Source organism: Sander vitreus, chromosome 8, assembly GCF_031162955.1.
Source record: "Sander vitreus isolate 19-12246 chromosome 8, sanVit1, whole genome shotgun sequence".
Lineage (NCBI taxonomy): Eukaryota > Metazoa > Chordata > Actinopteri > Perciformes > Percidae > Sander > Sander vitreus.
The window spans coordinates 2,662,874-2,674,771 of record NC_135862.1 but is presented as its reverse complement, the minus strand read 5'-3'; the positions used below and the strand labels follow the sequence as shown (position 1 = coordinate 2,674,771).

The 11,898-nt window shown below is 42.9% G+C and overlaps 1 protein-coding gene across 1 annotated transcript; it reads left to right on the top strand.

The window, feature by feature from the left end:
• Window positions 1-978: 978 nt before the first annotated feature.
• On the top strand, window positions 979-8,367 carry LOC144521784 (uncharacterized). Its single transcript, XM_078256393.1, has 2 exons — window positions 979-2,520; window positions 7,005-8,367. Exons 1-2 carry the CDS (start codon window positions 2,427-2,429, stop codon window positions 8,033-8,035), a joined length of 1,125 nt encoding a protein of 374 aa, XP_078112519.1. The 5' UTR covers window positions 979-2,426; the 3' UTR covers window positions 8,036-8,367.
• The last annotated feature ends 3,531 nt before the right edge of the window (window positions 8,368-11,898 follow it).

The following is an 11,898-nucleotide window of genomic DNA, read 5'->3' as shown; positions in this document are numbered from 1 at the left end:
TTGTCTGGACACATGTATGTTTCCCATTGATAAAATGAAATACCATGTTAAACATAAATATATACTGATCTGATTACAGCAAAAATAACGTCGGCAGGTTTGACGGCAAAATAGGCTCCAGAATATTTCGTTCTGTATTGACAGGTGCAATATTAGAAAATCGATTTTTTTTATTTATATCTGCATTTATATCAAAACCTAGAGACTTTCAAACATCAACATGTCATGTATTAATATGTATTTGTGTCTAAATGACATATAAACATATTTTCCTATTCTATTTTGCCTGGAAACGCTTCTAACATGCTTGCGTGTCGCGTGAAAAATAGGCGTCGGTCCTATTTCTAGCATGCACGCGTTTTTGGCGAAATATAAACGGACACGCTCGCGCGACGCATCCAGTGTGTAACCGGCCTAAGAACTCTTTTCGTTCCGCTTTCAACTGATGGCTTTTTAGTCAAACTTGTGTGTTTAACATCAGCAGTAAGGATGTACATCCAGTGGTGTAGTATACGTGATACGCAGGTATACGCCATATACCCACCAGGTAAGGTCAAGGATTTCCGTATTCCCACTTACAAAAGCCTGAGGATACGTAACGATGATTGTTTCGTGACAGAACTTTTACACTTTATAAATTCACCCCATCTGTTTTGCGAGTCACTAAAGAACAACAACACAGTTGCTTGGCGGTCATTCTCTGTGCAACTCTGAAATTAACTCATGTGGATTCAACACAATTTATACAGATTAAACTAACATCACGCTGCTTACATGTTAAGGTATCAGTATTAATCCAATACTTATCTAACCTATATGAAAAAACGTTGAAAGGGAATATGGACAAGATAAGATAAGATAAGATAGACTTTATTAATCCCACACTGGGGAAATTGTGTTATGGACATGATAAAAGTGTGATAACCTTTTATTTTGAAGTGGTGCCGGAAGTAGTTGTCCTTACCGGGGCTAACTTGATCTATGCGGAGTCTGGTTGAAGAGGTTTGTTCCCAGGTCTTTGTCGTTGTAAACCGTTTCCCCGCGTGAGTCCTGGTCTTTCCGTCACGTAGCTCACCAGATACAACCGGAGTGAACCACCGGAGCCCGTCTGTTTGGATAAACTTGTTCAAGTGGACTTTGTGTAAATATTCGGGGCGTTTACATCTCAGACTCTCCGTTAGCCAAGAATGCTAACGGAAGTTAGCGTAGCGTGCTAGCTGGAAATAGACGGAGACTGAACGAGTAGGTCGGAGAGACTATTGGATAGAGACCAAACTGTATGTTTCATGGACCCACAGTGTCCAGATAAACCTGTCTGAATGGACTCTGTGCTGTTCCCTTTATTTAAACTAGGGCTGCAGCTATCGATTATTTTAGTAATCGAGTATTCTGTGAATAAATAAAAGAGTATTCGGAGAAAGCTACATTTTTATTGCCTACATTGCTTACAATATCTCTCAAAAAACTAAGCCATTTAAGTGCCATATTACATTGTTTTTTAAAGAAAACATTTTCTGAAACCTCAAACTAAGGCAGACATTAAACATACATAAACATGACCTTAAGTTGTGCAACTTAACTTTCAGAACTACAAGTTTCAACCTGAGACTGATCTGTATATAGGCCTATATGTAAATATTAGTTATACTCAACCTATTTTCATTTATATATTTGATTACAATGTCTTATGCTTATGCTAGTAGATCGTTGATCAGCTGTTTCTCCGAAGGGATGGTCACCAAGTCGGCTCTTTAGATCAGACTGTGGTCACCGCTACGTATTTTCTTGTCTTTGTTTTTACTAGTTGTTGTGTTTGGTGTAGTTTCATCGTCCATACGACTCCGTGATTTACTTTTGTCGGGTCCGCTTCGTGGAATGGATGAGAAATGTTTTCTGTTGAGATGCTGAAGCATTGACGTCGTGCTATTATTGTGCTAAGCTAGTTCGGTTTTTCAGTAGACGCACTGTCCAGAGTTTTTGTTTTAGTTACGTTTGAACCGGTTCCAAACTTTGGACACTTTCTGTCGTTTTCTCCAGCCTGTCTCTTCTCTTAGCCCCTCACTATTTACGCTCTCTCTCTTCATTTTGTAATCAGTCTTCACGGCATGCGTCGCCACCAGCAGCGTCGTCAACCCGGTGTGCGACAGTAATAATCCTCCGTGCGGAAACACCGTGAGCGATACGACGTTGGTAACATTAATTAAACGAAGCTTCAAGGCAAATCATTTTGCATAGTGGATTGTTAGTAATCAAATTATTCAAGTTACTCGAGGAATCCTTTCTCGTGTCCTACGAAGCTCAGGAAGTTAGCTTGCTAGCTGGAAGTACACAGACCCAAAAGCAACTTCACAGCGCACTTCAGAGAGAGCAAACGGGTTTTTAACAGTCTGTCTGAAGGAAACGTTTCTGTGATTTAGCTAGTAGAAATGTCTAAACTTAAGTTCAGTTCAAAAACAATTCACCGACAACAGAAACTTCTGGACGCTGTTTTAAACCCTGAAGTCCGGTTACACAGAGCAGGTTGGTACAGCTTCATTGTTAGTATTAATTTAATCTGCTGGGAAACCAGTGGAAGAGGAAGTATTCACAACCGATACTGAAGTAAATGTACAAATGAAACTGTTACAAGTAAAGGTTCTGTTTAAAATGTTACTTCAGTAAAGGTATGTAGGCCTATGTACAGTGGCACTCATACGTCTATGAACCCATGCTAAAGCTGACTAAAAAGAGGAATAAAAAAAAATCATCTTTTGGAAATTGATCTTAATGCCTTAATTAAAAAAATTAGGAAAAATCCAACCTTTAAGGACCCCAATTGTCTTTGTGAATGAATAATGTATCGTCAATAAATAAATGTTCTTCCTTAAAATACAGGGGGCATAAGTCAGTACACCCCTATGTTAGATTCCCATAGAGGCAGGCAGACTTTTATTTTGAAAGGCCAGTTATTTCATGGATCCAGGATACTATGATCCTGATAAAGTTCCCTTGGTCCCCCCATCATCACATACCCTTCACCATACCCCCACATCATCACATACCCTTCACCATACCCCCCATCATCACATACCCTTCACCATACCCCCACATCATCACATACCCTTCACCATACCCCCCACATCATCACATACCCTTCACCATACCCCCCCACATCATCACATACCCTTCACCATACCCCCACATCATCACATACCCTTTCACTATACCCCCCACATCATCACATACCCTTCACCATACCCCCACATCATCACATACCCTTCACCATACCCCCCCACATCATCACATACCCCTTCACCATACCCCCCACATCATCACATACCCTTCACCATACCCCCCCACATCATCACATACCCTTCACCATACCCCCCCCATCATCACATACCCTTCACCATACCCCCCACATCATCACATACCCTTCACCATACCCCCCCCATCATCACATACCCCTTCACCATACCCCCCACATCATCACATACCCTTTCACCATACCCCCCCATCATCACATACCCTTCACCATACCCCCCACATCATCACATATCCCTTTCACCATACCCCCCACATCATCACATACCTCTTCACCATACTCCCCACATCATCACATACCCTTCACCGTACTCCCCACATCATCACATACCCTTCACCATACTCCCCCATCATCACATACCCTTCACCATACCCCCCACATCATCACATACCCTTCACCGTACCCCCCACATCATCACATCCCCTTCACCATACCCCCCACATCATCACATACCCTTCACCATACCCCCCCCATCATCACATACCCTTCACCGTACCCCCCCACATCATCACATACCCCTTCACCATACCCCCCACATCATCACATACCCTTCACCATACCCCCACATCATCACATACCCTTCACCATACCCCCCCACATCATCACACACCCTTCACCATACCCCCCACATCATCACATACCCTTCACCGTACTCCCCACATCATCACATACCCTTCACCGTACTCCCCACATCATCACATACCCTTCACCATACCCCCCACATCATCACATACCCTTCACCATACCCCCCCATCATCACATACCCTTCACCATACCCCCCACATCATCACATACCCTTCACCATACCCCCCCCATCATCACATACCCTTCACCATACCCCCCACATCATCACATACCCTCCACCATACCCCCACATCATCACATACCCTCCACCATACCCCCCTCATCATCACATACCCTTCACCATACTCTCACATCATCACATACCCTTCACCATACCCCCACATCATCACATACCCTTCACACCATACTCCCCACATCATCACATACCCTTCACCATACCCTACCACATCATCACATACCCTTCACCGTACTGTTCCATAAGATCATCTCTCAATGCAAATCAAACCAGCTATTAGGCTAACTGAAATAAAACCATGTTAATCTCTAGGTATGGTGAAGGGTATGTGATGATGTGGGGGGTATGGTGAAGGGTATGTGATGATGGGGGGGTATGGTGAAGGGTATGTGATGATGGGGGTACGTGAAGGGTATGTGATGATGGGGGTATGGTGAAGGGTATGTGATGATGTGGGGGGTATGGTGAAGGGGATGTGATGATGTGGGGGTATGGTGAAGGGTATGTGATGATGGGGGGGGTATGGTGAAGGGTATGTGATGATGGGGGGGTATGGTGAAGGGGGATGTGATGATGGGGGGACCAAGGGAACTTTATCAGGATCATAGTATCCTGGATCCATGAAATAACTGGCCTTTCAAAATAAAAGTCTGCCTGCCTCTATGGGAATCTAACATAGGGCTGTACTGACTTATGCCCCCTGTATTTTAATAAAGACCATTAATTTATTGACGATACATTATTCATTCACAAAGAAAATTGGGGTCCTTAAAGGTTGGATTTTTCCTATTTTTTTTAATTAAGGCATTAAGATCAATTTCCAAAAGATGATTTTTTTTTTTTTATTCTTTTTTCTTTTTAGTCAACTTTAGCATGGGTTCATAAAGTTATGAGTGCCACTGTATATTCAGGGTAATGTAGTTATTAAAGGTATAAACATGCCCCCTGTGACAAACATTCTCTGGTTTCAGCTCATCCCTCTATTAGTGAATCTCCTAAATTCAGGACATACGGAGGGTGTGAAATTAGGGGCCGTGTTGCACATTTGAATGCACTTTGTCTGTTACTGCATTTTAATTAGAGCTGTAACCATTCAAATGTTTCTGTACAATGGTCTCAGCAATCACTGCGATTAGCAAAAGAATTGTCGTTTAGTCACATTTAAAAAAACAAAAAAGAAAGTTTTCACATTTTCAAGCAGATTCTAGTTTTTAATGAATGCCAGGATACATCTTTTGGTTATATCACTGTTAGGTGACCCAGATAATGACAGTGCAGCGATTCCAGACCACACGGTGGTGGTGATGTGCCTCTGAGCTGTGACATGTACCTGCAGTAAGGTTAAAACCTAGTCTATATCCTTGATGTTCCACTTCCGGGATTGCTCCGTTGCCGCCGGAAAATCCGCCAGATTTCACTCATTTAGGCCGGATATTTGTTACCTTCCTTTGTGTTGGCGTTCTAACCTCCGGTGGATTTGTGAGGACTATGGTTAACTGCTCCTCAGATCTCTGCAGGGTAAATCCAGACAGCTAGCTAGACTATCTGTCCAATCTGAGTTTTCTGTTGCACGACTAAAACTACTTTTGAACGTCCACATGTTCCACCAAAACAAGTTCCTTCCAGAGGCTATTTTGCAGAGACACCGTGGCTCCGTCTGGGTCACATAACAGTGAAAATAACGTTAAACAAAACGATGGTTAGACTTATGTAATAATTGCTACAGGCCTTACTGTGATTGTACGTAAACTTGGCACAAAAAGTAAGGAAATTTATGTTTGGTAGATTATTTCTCTGTGATAACAAGGCTTTTTGGCAATAAATCTTATACGGTTGGAAAGCCTGTTTAGTTCCCTTTCAAATGGTGCCCCATTGGGTTGCGCCCATGAAAAATTTGCCAAATCTTCTCTGCCGTTGACTCGTTTGGTGTTTGGTGGATTGGGTGATTGAAGTTTGAAGAAACAAGACATATTGGCAATTGAACAATTTATTAATTTCACAAACAGGAGCCTCAGTAGTAGTAGCTTGTGGAAGAACCATACACAGCCACAGTAGCCTGGCACCTCCTCCTCATGCTGGTCACCAGCCTGATCACACTGTTGTGGGATGCATCCCATTCTTCAACCAGCAGTCCTGAGCTCAACCCCATTGAACACTTGTGGGATCAGCTTGGGCGTGCTGTTCGTGCCAGAGTCACCAACACAACCACGTTGGCTGACTTGCGACAAATGCTGGTTGAAGAATGGGATGCCATCCCACAGCAGTGTGTGACCAGGCTGGTGACCAGCATGAGGAGGAGGTGCCAGGCTGTTGTGGCTGTTAATGGTTCCTCCACACGCTACTGATGCTCCTGTTTGTGAAATGAATAAATTGTTCAATTGCCAATATGTCTTGTTTCTTCAAACTTCAGTCATCCAATCCACCAAACACCAAACGGGTCAATGGCAGAGAAGATTTGGCAAATTTTTCATGGGCACAACCCACATACTCAGCGCTGCTGCTCATCCCACAAATGCATGTTCCTTTCAAATGGGGCACCATTTCAAACGGAACTAAACAGGCTTTCAGACAGTATAAGATTTATTGCCAAAAAGCGTTGTTATCACAGAGAAATAATCTACCAAACACACATTTCCTTACTTTTTGTGTTAAATTTAGTTTTATGTTGCAGCCTGTATGTCCAAGACAAATTTCCCTCGGGACAAAGAAAGTAATCTTTATCTTAAAGTTAAACTTAATTTCCCTTAGGTAAATGCATAACCCAGAAATGAACATAAAACATAATTAATATATAAAACATACTACAGATTATGTAAAAAGATCTTGTCAATCTGAAATTACAGTTTTCTACATGTGGATGTATTTGATTCTTCTCCTCAGATGTCCAGCAGCTGTCGGTGGTTAAAGCAGAGGTTCCCCCTGAGCAGAAGGAGTGGAGCTCCAGTCTGGACCAGGAGGACCCAGAGCCCCTCCCATACATTAAAGAGGAACAGGAGGAACTCTGGATCAATCATGAGGGAGAGCAGCTGCAAGGGCTGGAGGAGGCTGATATCAAGTTCCCGTTCACTTCTGTCCCTGTGAAGAGTGAAGATGATGATGAAGAGAAAGCTCAGTCCTCACAGCTTCATGAAAGCCAAACTGAGGAGAACAGAGAGGCAGAGAGAACAGAAGCTGATGGAGAGGACTGTGGAGGACCAGAACCAGGCAGGAACTCAGATCCAGATAGTCCTTTACAACTAGCTACTCATGACAAGACTTCAGACTCATCTGAATCTGAATCTCAGACTGATGACAGTGGTGACTGGGAGGAGACTAGGGACCCTCAGTCAGGTTTAAACTCTCTGCAAAACAACGAAGAAGAACCTGTAAGTGATGTGGAATGTAATACTGGAAACACATCAGTTATCTCCTCTGAATGTGCTGGAAGCTTTGGCCACAATAAACATCTGCAGAAACACTCTGGAGTCCAAACAGGAGTCAAACCATTTAGTTGTTCAGTTTGTGGTAAAAGATACCTTCTGAAGAACTCCTTAACGACTCACATGAAACTTCATTCAGAAGAAAAATGTTACAACTGCTCAGTTTGTAAAGCAAGTTTCTGTACACCTAGCAGTTTGGTTAAACACATGAGAATCCACACAGGTGAAAAACCATTTAGTTGTTCATTTTGTAGTAAAAGATTCACACAAAAGCAAACTCTGAAACGACACTTGACTGTCCATATGGGGGACAAACCATTTAGTTGTTCAGTTTGTAGTAAAAGTTTTACACAGAAGGTACATCTTAAACAACACTTGGTCGTCCACACGGGGGAGAAACGATTTAGTTGTTCAGTTTGTGATAGAAGATTCTCTCGGCTCAGTCATGTTAAAAGTCACAAGTGTGTTGGTGAGAGCAGCAGAAAGAAATGAAGCTGCAGAGATGCTCGCTGAGACAATTAGTCTAGTACTGAGTTCAAGTCTTTGTTCAACACTAATCAGCTATAAACTGTCAGACTTAAGGCGGCTACAGACCTCAAAATAAGCTTTTTGTTCAGCTAAAATGAATACACAGTCGTAATTCTGTTTTTATTTATCTTTATTTAGTTTTCTAGCATACACTCTATGGTATCAGCAGTGAGGAAACTCAAGCAAAGTATTGTTACTATTGGAGGAGGGGTGGCGGTGATGTGTGATCACAGAAGGCTTCTTAGGAATTGTAACACTTTTGTTTTATACATTTATTTGAATAAACCAAAGTTAAACTTGAATTTTTTCATCTGTTTCCCTAAAGAAAGTGGTGGTTAGTAATGAGTTACATTTACATTTGTCTGTCATCTCCGTTATAATAACTTTGTATTCTCCAAGTTAATATCTGAGGTCTTTGAACAAGATGACGTCACTTAAAAAGTAACAAACCAACAGTTTTCTAAATCACTTTATGTGAACTGAATGATGAGGAGATGGTCATCCCATATTATTTTTCTCTTAAAAGGTTTTTGTTTAGTCTGATTTAAGGTCCTGGAGAGACGGCAGATTGCAGCCAATCCCCTTCTCAGCAGAGCGGATGGTACGCTGCACTCTGCCCTTGTCTTTGGGGTGGCAGCAGCGTACCGGATGGTGATGAAGCAGCTGAGGATGGACTCAATGGGTACGTCTCGAAGCCCTTAAATTGCATCCCCTTCGTCCTCCCCCTTCCTCCCTTCCCCTCTTCTTAGACCCTCCCACCGAGTAAGCCCAGGAGAGACACGAAGGAAACATCGGAGGAGAGAGGCAACGAGCAAATGTGTTTTAGAGGGATGAGACGTCCTTTCCTCTGAAGCCTGACATGAATACCTCAGCTGTATGGATGGAGTTAACAACTCCTTGGGCACCCGGATAGCTCAGTTGGTAGAGCGGGCGCCCATATATAGAGGTTTACTTCTCGACGCAGCGGTCCCGGGTTTGACTCCGACCTGCGGCCTTTTGCTGCATGTCATTCCCCCTCTCTCTCCCCTTTAATGTCTTCAGCTGTCCTGTCAAAACAAAGGCCGAAAGCTGCACGGCTTCCGGGAAGCCTGCTCTCCGTTTCCTCGGTTATAGCTCCAAGGATGATCCCTCCTCGGGGATGAAATAAGATCTCTGAGACGGCCTTCACCGACGACGGACAGAACAACTTCCAGTTCAGCTGAGCAGCCGGCGTTAAGACGAGGGCTTAGGGACCGTCTACAAACTACAACACCGAAAAGAGATACAACAAAAATATTTATTAATTTAATGACTAAATAAGGTAGTGTCTCCAAACTTGCCTCAATTATAACTTGTCTCCTGTTAGTTGTACTACAGCACTTACTTTAAAAATAATAAGAATATTCATAATTTTGGGGAATATATTTGGCCAAAAACATTTAAGTCATAATTACAGAGTCATCCAAAACTACTCCACACATAGAAGCCCCCGGCTGGTTGTACTACAACACATTTTAGTGAAGTGTTGGGGATTACCTCCTCTGTGTCCCCTCTTTTGGGACAATGTGTCTGACTCCAATAAAAGACCTATATATCCCCGCACATTTGTTAAATTGGTATTACATTGATCCTAAGCAAGAGCAAAATAAGACGATAAGATAAAGTCAAATACATTCGTTTAATCAGTCAAGCATCGGAGCTTCAATACACAGATCTGTGGGATCACAAAGCACGCAGAGACTAAGTTTCCCTAGCAACAGACAAAAAGCTGGAGCCGGTCCAGGTATCTCTAGACTGTCAGACCTTGTGAGGCCCGATCTATTCTTCCCCTCATGTCTTATACTTTCTTTCTTGGGCCCCCTCTTCTTCTCCAGCACAGGGACTGTTGTCTTGACACAACACACGCCAAGGAGGCCACTGTGTTATGTCTCGTCCTCATTTGCTCTCACGAGAAGCGGTACATTCTGTTTCCGTTTCACTTATTATTACTCAATGTACTTTGCTCGAGACTCATGACCTTTAACTACGCTATAGTTATGGCTTAAGCTAAACCTTCTGTGCGCCAGAGTTTTCTTTGTTCGGGGAATGCAGATGTGCCTTGCCCGGAGAACTAGGCTAATGACATTCGGGGCTACAAAAAAAAACATTCAGGGCTGAAGCCCTGCAAAAATGACCTGGTTAATAATGGTGCACACAACTACTTAGACTGACCAACATTGCCCTCTAGCAGCGTGAAGTCGTATTTCAGCAGGCAGTCTGTTTTCAGCTGTGACCCATCAGAAACTGTGACCGCAGAGGGCGCTGCTGCACATCGTTTGCCCGTGTGTGGTAGACAGTGGAGGGCGAAGAAGAGCGTCTACGCAAATGGCGTAAACATTAAAGGGATATTTCACCGTTAGAAAGATGGATATATCTTGAAATTGGGTCACTTATGTAGTAGAAATGTGATTTTCTTTTTTTTTTCTTTTTTAAATTGGTGGCTTCTAGGCCGAGAAAAGCCAGAAAATGTGTTTTTGGCTCATGTGGATGAAAGACATCAAATCCCAGAATGCACTTGCTTCGCTGCTTTAGCGTCTACTCCCAAGCCACGCCTACCGTTTACAGACAGACAGTGAGGCAGCATTGAACTCAAATGTGTTTTATTGTCATTTCAACCATATACACGAAACAACGTTTCACCGTGGCTCAAGTGGCTACACAATAAAAAAAATAAAAAAAACACATACGAAACAGGATACATTTAGTGCACACACATATGCTCCGTAAAGTTCAGCTAACACATAGCTACGTGCATTAGCGCTCGGTGGGCTACACATAAAACACAGAGTATAAACCTATATATTTGCATGAAATGTAGAATGGTCACAAACTCCACCAGCAGTTAGTTGGATACAAGCACCAGTCCGTGTTAACACAGCCCTCCTCCACTAGTCTTACCCGGCGACAGAGCAGCCGGCCTGGTAGCTGGAAATCTGTTCAGCCATGTTTCCACAACAACAAAAACACAGCAGTCTCTGAACTCGCGTTGGGAGTTTCGTTGAAGTTGGATGTAGACACTTGCAAGCAGGATTAATGGAACAGGTGGCCAGCTAGCGTTAGCTTTCCACCAGCACTCGTTACGCGTTCCCCGCTGATGATGTCCCTTTACCGGCCAGAGGCATCGAACAACACCGCTGGTCTCCATAGCAGGCGGGCGAAGCTGTGTCACGTATTCCATCTGTAATTAAGTGTCCTGCATGTTCTCCGATCTGTACCAATGTATCCCGGTGGTACACGTGTGCGGTAGTTTGAATGACATAATTGTTGTTCTAAAACTTCCTTCGGGATGAATAAATCTATCTATCTAAAAGTTTTCTGCTGAGAAGGGAGTAGCGAAAATTAAAGATGGCTGACACTTGTTTTGGCTCGGGAATCTTCGTGTAAAGACAACAGTCCAACCCCCTATGGGCGGGTTGAAAACGTGGAAGTAGCTCCTACTACTGGCTGTAGTCCATTGGCTCTGGGCAAAAAAAATCTTCCGATGACGCAAAAATCATCGTTTTACGTCATCAGAAGATTTTTTTTCCAGACCCACAATACAGAGATCTCTCGTCTCAGGGGGACATGAGGGAGGGACGCACGGTCGTTCACAAATACTACCGTGTTTCTACTGATACAAAGCTTAATGCTAAATCTGTGAAGTATCCCTTTAATACATTACATCTACGGGTGCAAGCTGTATGATTGTATGATTATTCTTTTATATTTGTTATTGCTTCCTAAGGAGAAAGAGTAAACCGCTGGTGACCATATTAAAACCCTTGTGTTGACTTCAGGTCACATTGACCCATTTTAAATTTTTGTTTTAT

Bases quoted from the DNA above. Each gene is read 5' to 3' on its own strand.
- LOC144521784 (XM_078256393.1), top strand. From the start codon at position 2,427: ATGTCTAAACTTAAGTTCAGTTCAAAAACAATTCACCGACAACAGAAA. The intron at 2,521-7,004 runs GTTGGTACAGCT...TCTTCTCCTCAG, and splicing joins AGTCCGGTTACACAGAGCAG to ATGTCCAGCAGCTGTCGGTG.